The sequence below is a fragment of the Erinaceus europaeus genome, chromosome 3 (genome assembly GCF_950295315.1).
Source record: "Erinaceus europaeus chromosome 3, mEriEur2.1, whole genome shotgun sequence".
Classification (NCBI taxonomy): domain Eukaryota; kingdom Metazoa; phylum Chordata; class Mammalia; order Eulipotyphla; family Erinaceidae; genus Erinaceus; species Erinaceus europaeus.
Window position 1 is genome coordinate 126,538,859 of NC_080164.1, and position 20,996 is coordinate 126,559,854.

The following is a 20,996-nucleotide window of genomic DNA, read 5'->3' on the forward strand; positions in this document are numbered from 1 at the left end:
GTGGAAGGGGTAACATGGGTGATGTAGCATCTCTCCTCTCTACCCCCTTCCCATAAATAGAAATGAATGAAATGATCTGATCACCATATTAAGAAGTTAAATTATATTTAATAACCTATTTTATTTAACGTGATATTAAAGTAACATAATACAAAGATTATTATGGTGATATTTTAATATTGACTCTTTGAAATTCAGTGTGTAGTTTAAATACAGCTCAACCTAATTGGGCATATACCCAAGTTACAGCTAACAGATTTGAATGTTTTCCAACATGAAATAAATGTCCAAAAGACAATCCTTTAATATTTATGTCTACATTGAGAAAACTGGTTCTTTTTTTTTTTTTTTTTCAAAAGAGGGTAGATAGAGACGACCAGCAAGAGGATTGCAACGGGGAAGACAAAGAGCCAGCTTCCTCTGTAGCATGGGAGGTAACCACTTCCGGTCTTTGTGTGCTTGCAGGTTCACCTCCCGTTTGCAGTGGTTGGCAGCACCGAAGAGGTGAAGATCGGCAACAAGATGGCCAAGGCCAGGCAGTACCCATGGGGTGTGGTGCAGGGTATGTGCACATAAGGGAAAGGGACGCTTCTCCTTTAACCCGTTAGTGGTAACCATCCATTTCCTTTCCTTTCCATGATATCTGGGGAGGTCTTTGACTAGTGGCAGGTGGCAGGTAGGAAGCAAGATCAGGGTTGCCGCGGCTGTGAAGATGAGAGAAATGTGTCCAGGTAGGTAGATAGTGAAGAGACAACAAGGCCCTCGTGTCAGGGAGGCAGCCCCTTGGGAATGCAGGCTTGTGTGGGAGCTTTCATCAATCCAGGATAAAGCAGTTCTCCCCTAAGAGTTGGAGCAAGTTTCTTGCAAACAAGATGTTTGTTTCTCCATTATTTCTGGGCATATTGTTTCCCAGTTGAATGTTATCAGTCAATGGCTGAGTAATATGAGATTATCAGACCTCGAGGAAACACTCACGAAAGACATGTCTCTGATATCTGATTACTGTAAAAAATGGCGACTAATCCCTAGCACTGCAAAAACGGTATCATCTGTTTTCCATCTACACCATGCCTCGGCCTCGCGCGAGCTTAATGTGCAGCTTGACGATACGAGAATCCGGCATGAAGCCCAGCCAGTCTATCTTGGCGTTACTCTCGATCACACTCTATGTCATTTCACAAACATCTCATAAAAACTGCAGCAAAGGTGGGTGCGAGGAATAACATCATTGCAAGACTGGCCAGCTCCTCATGGGGTGTGAGCGCTTCCACACTACGATCATCATCTCTGGCATTATGCTATTCCACTGCAGAATACTGTGCCCCAGTATGGTTCCGTAGCCCCCATGTCCACTTGGTCGATTCCAAATTATATTCCTCCATGAGGATAATTTCTGGAACCATCCGTTCCACCCCGGTTCCATGGCTGCCAGTTCTTAGCAACATCAACCCGCCAGATATTCGTCGGGATGCGGCATCATCTAAGTTCATTTCCCAAGTCTACGCTCGACCGGACCTGCCAATATACGCGGATATCTTCGCCCACCCTGTCCAACGCTTGACGTCTCGTCACCCAATCTGGTCCCCTACGCCTACACTGAACTTCTCTGTTCCAGTCTCTTGGAAACAGAGCTGGCAGTCAGCTGAGGTAAAGAACAAACACCTCATCACAGACCCCTGCAAGCGTCAACCCGGCTTTGACCTAGCACGTTATGATTGGGCCCTCCTCAATCGCTATCGAACAGGCCATGGCCAGTGCACCTCTATGTTCCATCGCTGGGGAGCCAGAGATGACCCGAACTGCCCCTGCGGCTACAGACAGACTATGACCCACATAGTCAACGACTGCCACATCTCCAGATTCAAAGGAGGTCTCGAAACTTTACATCAGGCTCAACCTGATGCTGTTGACTGGCTACGGAAGAAGGGCAAACGCTAGAAGAAGAAGAATCAGACCAGTATTTGGAAATATGTATATTTTCTGCATTCCACCACTGAGCAACCTCCTGGGCTCCCTGTGTTTCATCTTGAAGGGCAAAGACTCTAGCTGCCCTTGTGCATTTTAAAGAAGTATGGCTATAACAACTCCTTCATTAGAGTAATACACCAGTCTTCTGTTTTCCTTTGTTCCAAGTGAAGGCAGTAAATCTGTCAGAAGAAGCAGTATCTTTGTGATCATCAGGAAAACACATTACTTTTAAGGATTTATTTATGTATTTTATGAGATAGACACCAGGGCACTGTACTTACCACAGATAGTGCTAGAGCTCAAACCAGGACCTCAGTCTTAAAAAGTACAGGTTTTGCCAGCTGTTACTTGCCAACAGCAGAAGCTTTTTATTTTCATGAATCATATCAACTTCTCTACCATAAGAAAACTTTCCTCGTGGTGTGTTGATAAAATTAAATGAGATGGCACATAAGAACCTTCTATACTGTTCCAGACAGGATGGGATGGTAGAATTAGGCTTGGCTTGGGACCCTGATTGTAGGGTGTTTACTACCACTGTCTGAAGGTCAACTTGCTCAGCAGAGTTAGGTTTCTACACACACAAAGCAAGAGTTACAGGGCCTCTTAGGGAGAAATTACTGTGGGGGGTAGATAACATGTATTCAAGATTTATTAATAGGAGAGATAAGCAAAGCATCACTCTGGCATATGCAATGCCAGGGATCAAACTCAGGACTTCATGCTTTCAAATCAAATACTCTAGCTACTGTTCTACCTCCCAGACCACAAGTAGATAATACATATAAAGCTTCTGCCACAGTATTTGGCATTGAGCCGTCACTACTGTCACTAGTATCCTGGTCAACATTGTCAGAAATCTCATCTTCATTAGGAGCGTCAGAGTGTCAGGTGCATCCAGTAGAGGGACTCCAGATGGACTCTTAGCACTCTGAGACTTCACAGGTGATGATGGCATCTTGCACAGACTGTTTCAGACTTCCCATACCTTCCCCATCTCTTGCAGTTGAGAATGAAAACCACTGTGATTTTGTGAAACTTCGGGAGATGCTGATCCGAGTGAACATGGAAGATCTTCGAGAACAGACACACACCCGCCATTATGAATTGTATCGACGCTGTAAGCTCGAAGAGATGGGCTTCAAGGACACCGACCCAGACAGCAAACCTTTTAGGTATGTGGGCACAGAGCAGCCAGCAGGAGGGTAAATACATCCTTGCTAGTTTATTTGGGATGTAGGGTTGGAGGAGCCTGTTAGGGATTTACTGTTTCTCTTGATTTGTATTATCTCAGCTCACTGTTAAGGGTGGCTGTCATTACCTTCTAGATTAAGAAACTAAGACATTTAAGTGTTGACTATACTAAATTCCTACAAAAAGGTAGTGACAGAGCTGAGTTTTGAACCCCTTCTCGTAACCATTACACTAACTAGGCACAGAGCTGGCCCAAGCCTTTACAAGGGTGTGTCTGCACACTGCAGTTTGCTGTCTACTTTTGCCAAACAGGCTTTTGCTGGACAAGTGCTTTTACTGGCTTTTCATTATAGTTTACACAAGAGTGAAGCTGGTTGATGGTCTGCATGCCCAGTGCCACAGAAAGCCAGACTTTGCATGCATGAAAGAGACTTGTTTCATTGTTCTTCTAGTCCACAACAGTTCTGAGTGTATTAATACAAATCTACCTCTTGCAAGCTAGGGAGTGTTGAGCTTTTATACAGGTGTTATCAGAGCCAGGAGCTGGATTTGGGGACCATTAATAAGGGAAAGGTTGAAGATACTAAAAAAAAATTTTTTGGCATTTTTTTTTAATTGATTCAATTATAATCGACAAGTCCATTGGATAAGAGGGGCACAATAACACAGTTAAGATCCTCAAATTTTACTATCTCTAGAGCCTCAATTCCTTAATTTCCTCATATAACAAAAACCTATAGTCAACCCTGATTATTCTTTACTAATGTTTTAATTTTTATTAGTGATTTATAAAATTTAACAAAGGTATAATTCCACACCTTTCCTACCACCAGACTTCTGTATTATTCTCTACTGCCCTTTCCTACCACCAGACTTCTGTATTATTCTCTACTGTTATTCTCTATTAAAGAGAGCAAGACCAGAAGGGTTGGAGTCCCAGAGGCTGTCCTTCTGTTTCCAGGCTTCAGCATATTAACTGCTGGAGTGACGCTGGAGTGAGCTTGGGTCACCTCCCCACCCCACCCCACCCCCACCCCATCCCCTGTCAGATAGTCTAAGCCCTATCATTCTGTCATTATTCAAGAGGAGTAACAAGTAACTTGTAGAAAACTTCTTTGATGGATGAAAATAAAGAGGCAACATGTAAAGGAGAGAATGTTGATATAAGTGTAGGATTAGTGTTCTAGCAAAGCTCTGGCACAGCCCAGTCAGTGGTGGGGCATTTTGACAGGGAGGGTATCATGGCCACCTGGGCTTGGTGAGAAGGGATGCAGGTGGGGATGACTGGGCAGGTTCACCATCTTTTTATCCAGATTGAACCCGTCCAGATATTTTTATTTTTAATTCAAAATTCTCTTTCACCATATCTTTTATTTTAATATATGTATTTGTGTTACTATCATCATTATTACCATCGTTAGTGATATTTTTCCAAAACACTGCTCAGTTCTTGCTTATAGTGGTGTCTGGTATTGAACATGGGACTTCTAAGCTTCGGGCATAACCACTTTGCTGTCTCTTAGGCCCTATTTTATTTGTTATTGAGGTAACCTTGGTTTATAAGACAATCAGTGTTTTTAGAGGTACAATTTTGCTGGTACTATGTTCTTCAACTATCTTGTATTTCTGTTAGATCTTCTTTCAGATTTTCTCTGACTTTGTTGATGTTTTCTTCCAATGAACTTCTCATTCTGGTGGGCATTCTTAGGAACTATGGTTTTGATGAAAACTGGAAATATCTGTTCAAAATTCTGTTAAATTTGGGACTTTCTTCAAATTAATTTTCTTTTATTTTCTTTTGTCTTCTCGTTATATTTGATAGTCCACGAGGACCTGGCCCAGGGGTCTGTTCAGACCTGGGTCATGGTCAGAAGTTAGGGATTGAAGGTTCCTAAGCTGCTAGGTTGCTGGGGCCTCGTGTGTGTGTGTGTGTGTGTGTGTGTGTGTGTGTGTGTGTGTGTGTATCTATATCTTATGCTGTAGCCTCTGAGCAGCCTCCCTGCAGGGCTTTTTCTATGAGCCAGACAGTAAATATTTTAGGCTTTATACATTATATTTATATTAGGCTTTATATTATATTTATATTGTGGCCTCTGTCACAACTACTTGTTCATTCTTGTAATGTGAAAGCAGCCAATGCTTTAAATGAATGGGCATGACTATGTTCCAATAAAACTATATTTCAGCAGCTTAGAGCCAGGTCCTGCCTTAGGCTGTGACTTGCCAACCTCTGGACCAGATCAGACTGTCTGCAGGAGTGAAAATGCATGTGACTGCTTAATTTGCTAGAGCTCCAAGTGTTAGAGCCTTTTAGCACTGGTTTTTCTTTTCTACTCTAGAATTTGAAGTCTGTGATGCAGTTGCCTTCTACCTTCTATCTTGACTGGAACTTCCTTGGTTACCAGAAGCCCCAGGGAAGGGGGAGGGTGTGTCCTGCTACTGCAGCATACCTGCCTTCTCTGGGCATATAATTGCAATTACAGAATCTCCTTGCTGTGGAGAGTGTGGCTGGATAGGTCCCACAAGGCCTGGCAGAGCCGGACTCAGCCCATTTCTGGTCTCCTAAAGAGGGACTTTGGGACCTTGACAGATGACACTGTCACCACTTGCGCTGTAGAACATGCATTAGTACATGCCCCTCTGTCCCCTTGGTACCACTTGTACTGGCCTGAGATTTCCATTTTGGTGATGGGGAGGATGAGTGTGTATATAAAGTCTGTAGTAAAAGTTGGCTTTGAATCCTGTCTTGGCAAATCACATCGTGCAATGAACTTTGTTTCTTTTTCTTGGAAACCACTACTGCACAAAGGGTTCAGCCTGTCCTATAAGGAGTATCTGGCTTTCCCAGCACTTCCTGCGACCCCAGCACTGAGAGTACAATGTTGTAAGGTGACCCTGTGGGAGGATGATCAGTTTAGGAAAATAAAGCCCTGCTTGTGTGAGTGATTTGCCAGCATGTCTTCTCCCAAGTTATCATTTCGGGATGCTTTCAAAAGGTTTTCTTTTTGTTTGTAATGCTAATTTCAGGTGAACTTGGAGAAGCATAAATCAAGGACTTACATTTTTTCAAAGTAAAGGATTCCTCCATGTGTGCTTAATGAGGTTCAGCCTTCGGCTACCCTCCAGACTCGCTTTCTGTTTACTAAGCAAAAAGCAGCCTCTGGGAGTCGGGCGGTAGCTCAGTGGGTTAAGCGCAGGTAGTGCAAAGCACAAGGACTAGCATAAGGATCCTGCTTCAAGCCCCAGCTCCCCACCTGCAGGGGAATCGCTTTACAAGTCGTGAAGCAGGTCTGCCGGTGTCTCCCCCTCTCTGTCTTCCCCTCCTCTCTCCATTTCTTTCTGTCCTATCCAACAATAACGACATCAATAATAACTACAGCAATAGGACAACAAGGACAACAAAAGGGAATGGAAAATTAAAAAAAAAAAAAAGATCCTGGATTCTGTCATGACTCAGTTAGAAAAATAGAACTACAAAAGTTGGAACAAGCCATTTGTAAATGGTGCTGGATAAAGCAGAGGAATCTCAGGAATTCTTTGGATTCTGGGTCATATCATCTTCCCAGAGCGTTTAAGTTAAGCAGAGGTTAGCAAGCTGATTATATCGAATATCTTGGGAAGCATATGATTTTGTTTTAGCTTGGCCTCTTGAATCAGCGTCTCTGGAAGTGAGGTTAGGAGACTGCTCAGAAATGTTCAATAAAGCACTGCAAGCAATCTGGAAGTCATTGCAGAAGTGTGAGAAGACCCACCCAAGGCACCCCTCCACCAGCCAGAGCTCCACTTTTTCCAGTCTTCGTCATTGTTTCATGTGCTGTTGGGGCTGGAACACTGGAGCTCTGTGTGTGAGGCACAGGAAGGGCCCCCTCCCTGGCCCTGGATGCAACTGGTACTCTAGTAAAGGCAGATAGTCCTGCAGACTGTTACTGTAACAGCACAGTTCTTGTTTTCTTTATGGTTCTTGGGAAACTGCAAGGGAAAAATTAAAGTCACACTATCTGTTCCTTATGGGTTTGAGTATACATTTTCTCAAGTTGTGCTACCAAAAAATCAGTCCTTCCATCCTTCCTTTCTTCCTTCCTTTCTTCCTCCCTTTCTTCCTTCCTTCCTTCCTTCCTTCCTCCCTTCCTTCCTTCCTTCCTTCCTTCCTTCCTTCCTTCCTTCCTTCTTTACTCCCTCCCTCCCTTCCTTCCTTCTTTCCTTTTTAACTAGAGCTGTCGTTTTTGACGGGTTAGGTTGTTTTCGACAGGTTATGTTGTTTTCGCCGGGCTGGCTTCACGGGCAGGTAACAGACGACCAGGGACTCATGGCTGGGTTGTACGCAGTATCTCTTTATTCATGCAGGACGCAGCACAATCTAAGCCGAGCTAAGCTAAACTAAAGGTAAAGTACTCTAAAACTCACAATGCTGTCTTTATATATACTTGCCAAGTAGGGTGGAAACAGGGTGTGACATAGAGAGGGTGGAGAGAAAAGTGACTGGTGACAATCAGAGTATGACAAGGAGAGGATCAGGGTGTGACAAGGAGGGGGGGGTGGAGCAAAAACATATCATGAAACAGTGGGGATTGAACCAATGCCCTGGAGGGAGGTGCTTGTCAACAGCGGTTATATAAATAGAATAGTGTTAAGCAGGGGGGATTTAAACCAAATGAAACAGATGGGGTCTCATGCATACCAACAAGAGCATTGCTCAGCTTTGGTTTATGGTGGTGCAGGATGTGGAACCTGGGGCTTTGGACCCTCAGGCATGAGAGTCTCTTTGCATAACCATTATGCTATTTACCCCCACAAGATCAGTTTTCTATAAATGTTTGTTCAGACTTAGAGATAAAGCTGAGTCATCACAGTTGATTTAAAATAGTGGATTATGTAGTCAAGAGGTGGGTGAGTTTTAAAGTAAACATGCACCTCTGTATTATAATTGATATTATTGTAATTGGGTAGTAGCTTTCTCCTGTGTCCGTAGATACACTGTTGTCTCTAGATGGCTCATTGACTCCCTTTTCTCATTGAGCATGGGAGTTGGGGGCAGGGTAGCATTTACTAAGCAAAAGAACATGCCAAGGGGCCAGGCAATGGCATTCCTTAGCAAGCATATGTTGCTCAGGGAAAACTTCACAAGTTGATGGAGCCATGTTGCAAGTGTCTCTACTTCTTTCTGCCTCTTTCTCCTTCTCTCTCTCTTCCTGTCTTTCACTCTCTATCCAAATATAACCACTGGAACAGTGGAGTTGTATAGGCACCAAAGCCCAGCAGCAAAGTATGAAATAAATCAATAAATAACTAGCATGCATTCTCCTCTTTAAAAAAAAGGGGGCGGGTGGTGGTGTACCTGCTTGAGCACACATGTTACAATGCTCAAGGACCCAGGTTCAAGCCCCTAGTCCCCACCTGCAGGGAGAACGCTTTGCAAGTGGTAAAACAGAGCTGCAGGTGTCTCTGTCTCTTTCCCTCTCTGTCTTCCCCCTTCCTCCTCTTGACTTCTGGATGTCTCTATCTAATACATAAATAAAGATAATAAAAAAAAAATTTTTTTAAAGCTATGTCAAATACTTTACTCACTTTGCCCTGGCTTAAGCCCATGATCTTATTCCTAGAAGGCATGTATCCATATCTTCTTTTTTTAATTTAGTTTTTAAAATGTATCTATTTTTAAAATTTATTTATAAAATAGAAATATTGACAAGACCATAGGATAAGAGGGGTACAATTCCCACTACCAGAACTCCATATCCAATCTCCCCCCTTGATAGCTTTCCTATTCTTCATGCCGTATGCACTTAACCTGCTGTTTTAATCACCTGGGCCCCAGCTTTCCTATTCTTTATCCCTCTGGAATCATGGACCCAGGATCTTTGTGGGGTGTAGGACCTCCTTTGTGGGAGGTCTGGCTTTTGTAATTGTTTCTCCACTGAACATGGACATGGACAGGTCGATCCATACTCCCAGCCTGTCTCTCTTTCCCTAGTAGGGCAGGGATCTGGGGAGGTGAGGCTCCAGGACACATTGAAAGGGTCGTCTGCCCAAGGAAGTCTGGTTGGCATCATAGTAGCTCTGGAACCTGGTGGCTGAAAAAGAGTTAACATATAAAGCAGAACAAATTGTTGACTAATCATGAACCTAAAAGCAAGAATATTACAGATGAAGATTTGGGGTCTCCGTTTTGGAAAAAGCTGGTAGGTCTATTTTAGGTATATTCCAAGGGGCCCATGACTTTACTAGTTTTTGCCTGAGCCTGACATCTAGTATGTGATGGACCCATATCCATATCTTCTTCGGAGAAAGATGAGTCTCAGAGGCTATGTGCTGCCCAAAGCTGTTGTGACCAGAATCCACACTGTCATCTTTTTAGCTCTAGGCCTGTGTACTCTCTGCACCTTACATTAGCTCCATTTTAAGTCATAAATTTGATATCTTTTTCTGGTTTGCTCATCTTCAAGGTTCTAGTCAGTCATACCTTCCCTGTCTGCATGTCTGTAGATCCTTCTAGCTAGTAAGAGATGTTAATGCCACACTGTGCTTAGTCCCTTGTCTCTGACTTTTGGGGCACTTGTCTATAAAGTGCACATGCCTATAAAGGTGGTGTTCTCCTGCACAGCCTTTAGTATGGTAAGTGGTAGCCTTGTCTACTTTCGTGAAAGTGAGTAGGAATGATATGAACTGATATTTTTTTTCTTATGTGCGACTACATGACACTCCCCTTGATTTGTGACTTTTGAATAGTCTTCAGGAGACATATGAAGCAAAAAGAAATGAATTTCTGGGAGAACTGCAGAAAAAAGAAGAAGAAATGAGGCAAATGTTTGTTATGAGAGTAAAAGAGAAAGAAGCTGAACTTAAAGAAGCAGAGAAAGAGGTAAGCCTGTGTTTTTGTTTGTTTGTTTGTTTTGTTTTGTTTTCTTTCTCCAGAAGGAAGGAAAGAAAGATACTACAGCACTGCTTGCAGAGTTTCCCCATATGCTTCCTTATGTGGCTGGGAGCTCAAAACCAGGTCCTTCTGCATGGCAAAGGGTACATCCTACTAATGGAGTCATTTTCTGGCCCCTGAGATCAGATGTTTTTAACCCTATTGTGCAAGTGATTAAGACTGAGTCATAAATGTTAATCACATGTACTTAGTTGGTAGCATAGCTGAGACTAAAACTAGATTCCATGTTCTTTGTAGCTCTGTACTTTCTTGGTTTACATATAATGGACTAAGTAAGTTATGGAATTTAGGAACTGTGTCTGGGGACTGGACTCAGCTCATGCTCCCCTTTGCTGGACTGGCACTCCCTACTCCAGTGTGCCTCTAACCCCTCTTTGTTCCCCATGTTCTGACCAAGTTACCTATCTAACATGAAGAACTAAGAGGGTTCCACCCAGTGCAGTGAATTTTGGCCACCTCAGCAGTGGCCAAAATAAATAAATAAATAGCTAAATGCTCAGCATAGTTTTGCTGCAGAGAAATTGAGTTACTTGCTGTTGGTTATAAATACCAAGTGGATGTTGGCTAAGAATCTGGAGTCATCTCATAAGAATTTTTCCCTTGGAGTTTGGGAGAGGACTCGGCCAGTAGAACACAGACCAGCCTCATGGGAGGCTCTAGAGTTGTTTCCTAGGCATGGTGTTAAGAAAACAAATCCTGGGCTGGTGAGATAGCTCACCTGAGAGGGCATCTGCTTTGCAATTCACATGGCCTGGGCTTAAGCCCTCACCCCAGCTCCACTGGGGGAAGCCTCGGTGCTGCGGTCACATGTATGTTCCCTTCAAGACTCTCAGGTTTTCTTTGCTTTGGATTTATGTTTTCTCATCAGGATTTTCACTGGGGCTTATTTTTGGTAGAGGGTAGGAGATGGAAATAGAGAATGAGAGAGACAGAAAAGGAGAGATAATTGTAGCACTACTCCACTGCTTATGAAACAGTAGCCTCCCCTGCCCCTCTATGCAGATAGGGACCAGGGGCTTAACCAGAGTCATCATGCATGATCATGTGTCACTCCACTGGAGAGCCATCACCTGGCCCCATCTCTTCCCTCTCTCTCTCTCTCTCTCTCTCCCTCCTTCCTTCCCTCACCCCTTCCCCTCTCCCTCAGTTCACAAAGCTATACATTTTAGAGGTGCGAGTTAAATCTCTTCATGATGTGTCACCACACCACACTCACCATCAAATGTTCTTCCACTACAGTCTGTTTGACCCTCCACCTCAACCCCTTCAGTGACCTCAGTTCTTTGAATCCAAGGGTTTGCTTTCATTTATTCCCTTGATATATATATATATATATATATATATATATATATATATATATATATCATATGTGAGTGAAATAAAAAATTTTTAATTTGATTTGTTAAGGGTCAGAGTCTTCCAACATATTCTTACTTAAATACCTTCTTACTGAAGGTATATGTATACTTACATGAACTTAGATGTAGACCTAAGAGAAAATGTATTTATACATTTCATAAAAGAACCATAGGTAACCACTTAACCACTATGGTAAATTTCTTATTAGGACCAGGAATAGAGTATATTTTCCCCTATATGCTTTTTACAAATAATATTTTCTTATCAGAAGAGTGCCTTTAGTGCCAGTGGCTCAAGTCTCAAAGGTGTAGAACACATCCAGTTAACAGTACACTGGGAAACTTTTCATCCCTTCACCTTGCCTGCCTCTCCAGCTCCACGAGAAATTTGACCTCCTAAAGCGGACACACCAAGAAGAGAAGAAGAAAGTGGAAGACAAGAAGAAGGAACTAGAGGAGGAGGTGAACAATTTCCAGAAGAAGAAAGCGGCAGCTCAGTTGCTACAGTCTCAGGCCCAGCAGTCTGGGGCCCAGCAAACCAAGAAAGACAAGGATAAGAAAAAGTAAGCAGGTGTCACCTTCGTGCACTGGGGTCTTCTAACAATTTATTCCTCTTGCATGTCTCCACTTGTCCCATCTTCAGATTGGAAACTGGTCTGTTACCAGAAAGATAGAAGAAAGTGTTTTCTCTACAGTGCAGGGAAGATGATACAGGTTTTCAAAGTGCTTCTAAAGGGTACACAACATTAACTTATAAAACCTGACCACTTGAGCAGGCAGTCGGGACGGGAGTAGCTGTGTTTTCCAGTGCCGCCTTCTTTCTGCACCACACTCAGACTCTTGAAGGACAGTTTATTTTTCACCACTACCCTTGGAAACAATCCTTATAACTCCTGAGAACAACATCCTAACATTCTGCTTGTTGACAGTTATTTTTCTACTCTGTATTGTAAGGCTTCATAAGCCAGTCATTGAATTCCTTGTTCCAAAATGAAATATTTGGAAGAGCTACTGGTGGCCACTGGTTTCTCTCTAAATCCAACCCGACAAGGACCTGTTCAGTTGTGAAAATGGGATCAAAATGCCCATTCAGTTAAGATTGCCCACCAACCCTTGAGACATACCAGTACCCACATATAAAACATTTAGAAGTAGGGCCTCAGTTTATTGTGCCAATGGGTCAGATTCTGCTTTGAGTTGGTCACTTGCAGTGATGCTCCAAGTAGCAGCTGATAAGTCCTGGGGAAGGTCTGAGAGGACCTTGGAATTTTCCTATGATTTGGAGCTCTATGGCTCTTTGACACACAGTGGTGCTCTGAAGACAGTGTAAGGCAGCTCAGCATGTGTTTCAGACTTCTTACTTTCATTCCTGAGAGGCTGAGACTAGGGGGAAAGCTGACAGTTAAATAAACAACAGACATGTTCCTCAAGTAGGCAGAGAATAACATGCTTCAAGAGTAAGGTAGAGAGGACTGAGTCTTCATGATAGTCAGGGCCTGTCCCAGCGGAGGGAGCAGAGAAGTCACTTATTCTCAGAGGATAGTGGCCAGGCTCACCTGAGGAGTCTGGTTGAGAAGTCAAAATGTATTGCTGTGGGGAAGCATAGAGAGAGTTTTAAACCACACTTTAAACTTTGACTTTCTAAGCTCTGGGGCAGCAGTAAATGATCTGTCAAGAGAGTGAGGAATCTGGCAAGTTTTCTGAGCAGTTAGGAGTAGTCGGTGTAGGTAAATTGGATTTTACTGGAATTGGTACAGACCTCAGTGGCTGAAAGGACTCTAGGGGCCTGAAACTGAGCAGTGCTGGATTAATTCTGAGAGTAACAGTTATCTGTATTATGAGCCAGTTCAAGAAAACACTTCTTAGCTTTATGTGTGTTGGGAGAGCATCAGTCACCTATGGTAATAGTTACCCACGAAGAGGTCTTGAGATTCTAGCAGTACTTCCAGTGATGATAAAAGAAAAGCCATGCCCTTGTTGAGTCAAACTACCCCAAGATGAAAGTGTGAGTGTGTTTATATTTATGTAGGTATGGTGAACTAGAAAAGACCGCTGACTCTGTTTGGGAAACCTAAAGTCACACTTTTCTTACTCTGAAGCACTGATGTGCATTAAGGTACATGTTTTAAAACTAAAAGCATGTATCAAAGACCAGCAACATCCTAAGGATATTTTCTGTACACTAGATGTGCCTTTAAGCAATGAGAATGCCAAGAGTGGATTAGCACTGTGCCTGCACTTTGAAAAGCCTGGCCAGATTCCTCAGTATGAGGGGACTCTCCCTGTTCTTTTGAACATTTTAACTTATTTTATTCCCAGTTTTGGGCCTTAGCCATGTAGAATGTTCTTCAGGTAGATATGGAATATGTGTGGATTCTATTTTAGCCTTATTTAGACCTTCTCACTCATTGTTAATAGGATTGGATTTAATTTGGTGCCTTACCATGGAACATTTTTGTTGTTGTTCATTTCTTCTAGGTTTTAATCCTTTCATACACTTTTCCATCTGAACTGTGCAGCAGCTGCCAGTTGGAAGCCTGAAGTATGAAATGTAAAAAACAAAACAAAACAAAAAAAACCCACCCCTCTTCCTGCTAGTGGCTAATACCACTGGAGAACTGGCTAGGGAGGACCACAGAAAGACAGTAACCAGGGTAACCAAGCAGCGCTTGGAAATTAAATGGAGCTCTCTCTCTGTATTGCTGGTGAGAGAAGCAACATGCATGCCACTTAGCGCTGGCTTGGCTCTAGGAAGAAAACAATCAAGGGTAAAAAAAAAGAAAAGAAAAGAAAAGAAAAGAAAAGAAAGCAATGCTTACTTATTACCAGCTATGCTGCTTCATTTTCTGTTTTTTTCTATTCTAATGACACGCTCCCTTTTTAACATAGGTAAGGCTTTATACGCCTTGGCCTGTAGTGGCATGAGAGCAGTAACATTTCCTAAGGTTACAAAGTAGAACTAACCCTGGCACTGCCATTAGCTGGACCCCACCTCCTGCCATCTCTGGCCACCAAGTCTCTTTCCTTGTTTACGGCGACACCACAGTGGTGGGACTGCCCAAGGGTAAGTTGTTCAGTGGCTAGTGTTCATCCTTTCTGAAAACATCGCACAACAGGCCAGCTATTTTTGCTGGTGAGGTGAGCGGGCATCCATCCCAAGAAAAAGTTTTAAAGTCCATTATTTTAAAACTGGATCTAGCATCTGATAACTACCAGATTATATAATCATCCACTCATCTTTTAAAAAAATATTTTAAGATTTTTATTCTTGCAAAGGAATTAAGTCGCATGCTTAAACTTGACTAAAATTAGCTAGATGGATCTTGGGTTTAGCATTGCTTTGTACCTAAAAATGGGGGAGACTTTGGCATATAATAATCATCATCAGGGTTTTTTCTTTCTTTTTTTATTTTGTTATTGTTATTGCCTTTTGTTTTCCTTTCCAAGTAGATTAATAGCATGTACTTCATCCATGATACTCTGGTTCCCAAGTTAATCATGCAAAGACACTTACTGTATATTTATTCTCTGACTCTGACAACTCAGAAATGGAAGATGAAGCTCCAATTCAGTAATGATGTGATGCCCAAAGTTAATAGATAATTGTTTTCCTTTGAGAAAACAAAAATCAAGCAGCAAATCTTCCCACTAGAAATTATAGTGGTTTCAAGAAGTCACTCGTGAATTCAAAATTACATGCAAGTGGAAACTAACCACGTGTTCTTTAATTCAATAATAAAAATTTGCTTTTGCTTGTCATGTAGAATAGCTTACTCAAATTTTTGGTTTTAATTTCTGTCAGTTTCATAATCATTGCATGAGCATTCACCATCACCAAGTGCTGGTGCTGGCGCTCCTAATTTTTCTTTCTTTTTTATTATTATTTCTAACTTTTTTGTTTTGTTTTTTAACTTGCAGTGCAAGCTTCACATAAAGCCTGGCAAGCCAAGGATGGTCCCGCATTCACCTGCTTTTGCAGTAATATTGTATCTCTGCCATCTGTGTCCTTTTATGTTTGGTTTTTGGTTTATGACCCTTCCCCGAACAATAGCTATTAACTCATTTTGCTGAATGTCATTGGGTGGGAGAAAATGATAGACCAAGTGAGTGACAGCAGAAGCTCTGTGCAACTGGACTTGTTTCTGAAAAGCCAATGATTTATGCCTGTTGGGTGTGGAAGCAGGAAGCATGCCTATGACTTGTATGTTGCATTGGACTGAGGGAAAGAGGGAAAACTGCTCCATGTGTGTCTGACAGAACAACTTCTCACCACCTCAGCCACTGAACTATGAATGTGAATAGCATGATTCTTCATCTCCATGATTACAAAGCCCCTGAACTCCCTCTGCTCCTTCTCCACACCTTCCCCCCAAACAAGGTAGCTTTGTATGTAGGCGTAATGGTGGGTAGTCATCCTGTGATATTTATGCTTGAGCAGAGTTTACATTTGAATTGATCACATTATTTGGCCTGGATTGTGGGTCTGTTCAGACTGACGTGTCTCTTCTTGAGGTTTTAAAAGTGTTTCTGAACTGCAGAGTCTCAGATCTTGCCCAAGTAAGCCTGTGTTGGTGTTCACCATATCATTACAGTTCTCATCCCCTCACAGGTAGAGAGCTCCAAGTTTGATCAGATGGCATTGCTTGATTGAAGTCTCTGACCAAGAGATGGTGGTGGTGGGCTTTCCACAACCAGATTACTACTTGAAGTAGGCAGTCTTGCATAAGCATACTTCAGCTTGCTTTCAGTGGGCTGAGGAGTGGATCTAGTGGCTGACTGCAGGATATTGGTGCTTCTAAAACATTTTTCAATAATCATGGGAAAGAACATTCTAGAAACACTTCAAATAGAAAATGTGTATATCATTTTCAGCACAAATTTCATGGGGCCTTGTTCATTTAAGGCATGAATTGAGAAAGAACATTAACATTAAACATGAGACAAGAACATAGAAATTCAGCTTTACACCAGCCTCCTTCACATAATGCTTCAGTATTTAACAATAATAAAGGGAAGCATCACTCACACTGCTGCTCCTTCAAATGTATGTCTTGAGGGACTACTACTTACTTACCTGTCCTCTAACTAGGACTCATGATCCCATGAAGGAGAACTAGGGATTACCCTCTGTGCCAGGAGCTAGCCTATAGGTCAAATTTATAATAGAAGAAGGCATATTTTATCTAGTTGCTATCTTTCTAATGCTTACCCTTCCATCTTGAATGTTCCTCCTGTAACAAGAGCCTCTGTTTTCTATCTGTAACTTCTCATTTCATACTTAAAAAAAAAAAAAAAAAAAACTTTTCTCATGAACCTGTTCTTTCTCTCCGAATTTTCCTCCTCTCCTTCATTAATCTTATGTCACTACAATATAAGACACAGTATCTCCCCATCTTTTATTATTAAGTCTCTGTTTGATTGGAGTAGGTTTTCCCTCCTGTCATCTCAACCATACTTTCTTGGGAAAGGAGGAGTCATCTTCTATGAACTGAATGAGGCTTAACTAGACAAAGTAAGGAAATCTTATTTCTTTAAAGCCCAAACCAGTGTAGGATAGGATCTGCAAACTAGGAGCAGCACCATTGTCATAAGGATGGGCTTAGAAGCTGCAGACCAATGTTCTGGGTCTTTTTGGTCATCTTTTAGGTTGAAGTTTGCTATGGAGCAGCCAGATAGGAGACAGCATGCTGCTTCTAACCATGGACTGAGTCTGCTCAGATGCTGTGCACTAGGCAAAAGCTTGATTGCTTGTGATGTGTGCTTGCCCCTACATCTGCTTGTGTGAGCATCTTTGTCTTGTAACAAAAAGTACACTTTTAAGTAATAAAAGCGCATCATTGTAAAATTATTTTGGATGCATCCTTAACTGCCTTTTAAAAGCGAGTCTCATCATGATAAGCATTCTGTTGACTTTTTGATTCCAAGAGTAGTATTGATTGAATTGATTTTTTCCCCCCATCACACACATTATTCACAATAAAATAAATCATGTGGAGAGTCAGGGAATAAAAAGTCAAAAACTATAGAAGCTTTAAAAAAGACGTTGCTTCTGAACTTTTTTCTGCCGTTTCTCCCTAGCCCTGTTTGGTTTGTTATTGCTGCTTTTCTCTTTTCTTTCTGTATCTGTGCCTTTTTTCACAGTAGTCCTTGGCTCTGCACGGAATAAATGATACCCTCAAATCTAATTGGATGTGCTTTCGCCTTTGCATGTAAGTACAATAGCGAGAAACCTTTTGAGATCTTTCTGACTTTTAAAATAAGAACAGCGCAAATGGGATAGAGGATTTTTGTTTTTGAAGGAAAGGTTTGAATCATTTTTAAGATATATTTCAAATAACATTTAACTCTTCTTCATAAAAAAAAAAAAACTCACATAAAGTCAACGGTTCCTTGATAGCAGTAGGAAAGCCAGCAGTTGTTTATCCCCATTTGCATTTCACATGGTATTGTGGTCATCATTAGATACTACAGAGGGTCTTTGTTCTGATGTAAATAAAACTGCAGAAAGGATCTACCTCCAACTGCAGAAAGTAAAGAAGAAAAAATGGGTGCCAGTTCTATCATTATGGCTGCTTCGTGTTTTGGTTCATGGTCTCATCTTTATGCTAGCTAAATGCTGGCAGGGACTACCTCCTCCTCCACCCCACACTTGCTTCTTCTCTCCACATCTCTTACTCAACTGTAGTGACCATCTTTTGCTTCTTGGGGCTTGAACTATTCCTAACAGTGCTAAGTATGGTAGGCTATGATGGAAAAGCACTTAGAAGAATTGGTTAGAAGTTCAGAGACTATGTGCCCAGCTTAAACTCTGTTTATTGGCCCAAGTCTTATCTAGAAAGGGCATCTCAACCAGCGGAATGTTGAATATCGCTCTGGGCTTGGGTTTTCTTCCTTCACTGTTTGTGATCTCACCAGCAGTAACACTCTTTGTATCTTGTGACCTTCACAGATGTGGTTTCCTCACTTTGTTGGACATATTCATATGTGTATCATAGTCACACTGTTAAATTGGGTTTTTCAGCTGTTACCAAGCCATGTCATACCGTCTCTGTGTACTCTCACCAGAAATGACCATTCAGATCTCTTGGCTTTGCTGTTCACAAGTGTCTGAAATTGTCAAGCCTCACCTTTCAGAATTCCTGGTTCCTTTGACACAGGACATAATATGCAATGGCTCTCTAGTAGGAATTATGCCCTCCAAAGTCAGATTGTATGTAGGTTTGAAGACGTTTTAAATAAATTGAAAATTAAGCTGTGAACAGCATTAGAAATTTGTCTATTTCTTAATTTTAAAAATATGATGGTATGCCTTAAACTGTAGTTACAGATCACTGTCATTTTGCTGTTTGGAAATAACCAATGTGTTTCTAAAACTGTTGTGTAATCTACATTCAGTGTTAATGAAGAATTGTCATATATGTAAGATGCATGTTTGACATTTGTCTTTTTTAACTAAGATAACTGTATTGATGTGAAGTATAACATTTTCCAAGTATGAAAGTAATCACTTAGCAAAAATGCTCAGATATTGGTATCTGTTAAGGTAGAAGAATGCTGGAAAGGTCATCTGTGCATTTATCACTAGTGCCAAGACATATAAACTAGGGAAAATATATTTTTACCCAAACATTGTGTGCCCATTTGTGAGTTCTTTTTAGTCACTGCTTGATATGCACACCCATACAGGTGTTTATTGGATAAAAGAGGTGAAAGCCTGTGCTTTTCTGCATTACCTGGTGGAGTTCAGGTGCTACCATCTTGGCAGCAGCAACTTCTTTCTCCAAGATCCTTGCCCAGGAGGATCCTCCTCCCTGCACTTTGCATAGCATTTGTACCACCCTTTTCTCTCCCCTCCCCACGCCCTGAATAGTGTCCCCTGCTCTGTATCCCCTACACCCAGTTGTGGTTTCCTTTCTTTCCTGGTCTCTAGGAAGAGGCCACTGCTACTGCCATTGCTACTCCAGGAAGTTATCCTTCAACTGACTTACTGGTGTTCCTTCAGTTTGTTAGAGAGAAGCCTTCCTTCCTCCCCCCCCCCACCCTCCTTTTAAGTCTTAAGAATCAAATTTGAATCTGAACCTTTCTCTTTTCTCTTCTGTAGCTTCTTCTTTATGTAACCATCCTGTTGACAAGCCCTACTCTCTCCTAATGGACATAGAGCATTAGAAGAGCAGGAGCTGTTTGTTCACACGTGTTGGGGAAGAGTTACCTCATTTCCACCATCGCCTTCTATTCTTTTAAAGTCTGGGTCAAATATCTGCACTACTGTTTGTATATGTCATTGTCTTGTTTACAAACTGCTGCCCCTGGTGATTACTAAAGAGACTGGTCACTACGTGAAACAGATAAAACTTAATACTATATATTTACTTAAAAGGAAATTGAGTGACAGAGAACGTGGGCCACGAGCTGAGGTAACCCTATGTTGGAAACCTCTTGATAAGCTGTCAGTGTTCCCAAAACTGCTGATCCAGGAACTCATTGACTGAAGACACTGTTTACCCTAATCTGAGGTGTTCACCCCCTCCACAGTCCACAAACTTGATCTCATATTAACTCCAGATCTCTGACTAGTGAACAAGATTCTAAACAGTCCCATCAGGAACCATAACCATCAATCAGGTCATAAGATCTGGGCAACTTTTCCTTTCGTTAGTCTTATGGGTTGTTTTGAAGTTTGGGTTTTTTGATATTGCATGAACAAGAATGACTTTATTTGGAGTGTTCTATTGATAACAATGTTTTTATTTTTCAGCTGACCATCTGCCTCTTGATAGAGAAGTGGGCATCCTTCCTATAAATTCAGGAACCACTGTTTGGCTCTTTGTTACCTGCACCCCTGATATAAGTTGTTTTAAGTTTGGGATTCTCCTTTAGAAAACAACATTTCTTTTTCTCCAGTTAGCCAGTTGTTTTGTGTATTGATTATTTAGGCAGTTGTATTAAAATTGTGCCTGTTTTAAGTTTCAAGTTTAAAACATAAAACTGCTTACAGTATATGTCTCAGATACAACAAAAAACAAAACCTTTTTTTCTTTGCTATCACCAAGGTTTAAAAAGTTTTGATTGTTTAAAATGTGCTGATGTTAAGTAGGTATTCATTAATTTTCTGGCCTATCCCTGAATTTGTATTTATTGTGAAGCTCTGCTTTGTCTTGCATCCACCTTCTTGTCTCCTGGACCATAAGAAACAAACCCTAACAAATTCATATCTTTTTTCCAAATAATAGCATCATAAAGAAAGGTTCTCACTTCTCAAGAGTTACCAGAGGATTTTATCTACTGTGCAAAAAAATCTCTTCTGGAAGTCACTTAACATTTACACACACACACACACACACCCTCTCTGTGCTTGCCGATGGCTGGTACATTTGTGAAGTACAAGATTATAAGAAGTCTATACACACACACACACACCACACCACACCACACACATCTACTCGTTAAGGACAATTTTCAGTCAAAAGCGATTTTCAGCTTCATTTTTCAGAGCATGAAGATGCATTTTTAGTTACATTTTAATTTTACTAGTTTAGTTGTCTGCT

At 41.5% G+C, this 20,996-nt stretch overlaps 1 protein-coding gene across 5 annotated transcripts in view; it reads left to right on the forward strand.

The window, feature by feature from the left end:
* SEPTIN11 (septin 11) overlaps positions 1–20,476 on the forward strand; it is a 103,247-nt gene extending 82,771 nt beyond the window's left edge. Inside the window, exons 6-11 of one of the 5 annotated variants that reach the window (XM_007519826.3) lie at positions 466–562; positions 2,975–3,143; positions 9,889–10,021; positions 11,827–12,014; positions 17,593–17,660; positions 20,207–20,476. In XM_007519826.3, the coding sequence (XP_007519888.2) occupies positions 466–562; positions 2,975–3,143; positions 9,889–10,021; positions 11,827–12,014; positions 17,593–17,617 (612 nt within the window). In that variant the 3' untranslated portion in view covers positions 17,618–17,660; positions 20,207–20,476. Of the gene's footprint in view, positions 1–465; positions 563–2,974; positions 3,144–9,888; positions 10,022–11,826; positions 12,015–15,369; positions 19,079–19,552; positions 20,181–20,206 lie in introns of those variants that run through there. The other 4 variants (XM_060187910.1, XM_060187909.1, XM_060187908.1 and 1 more) reach the window with 4 other exon arrangements.
* The last annotated feature ends 520 nt before the right edge of the window (positions 20,477–20,996 follow it).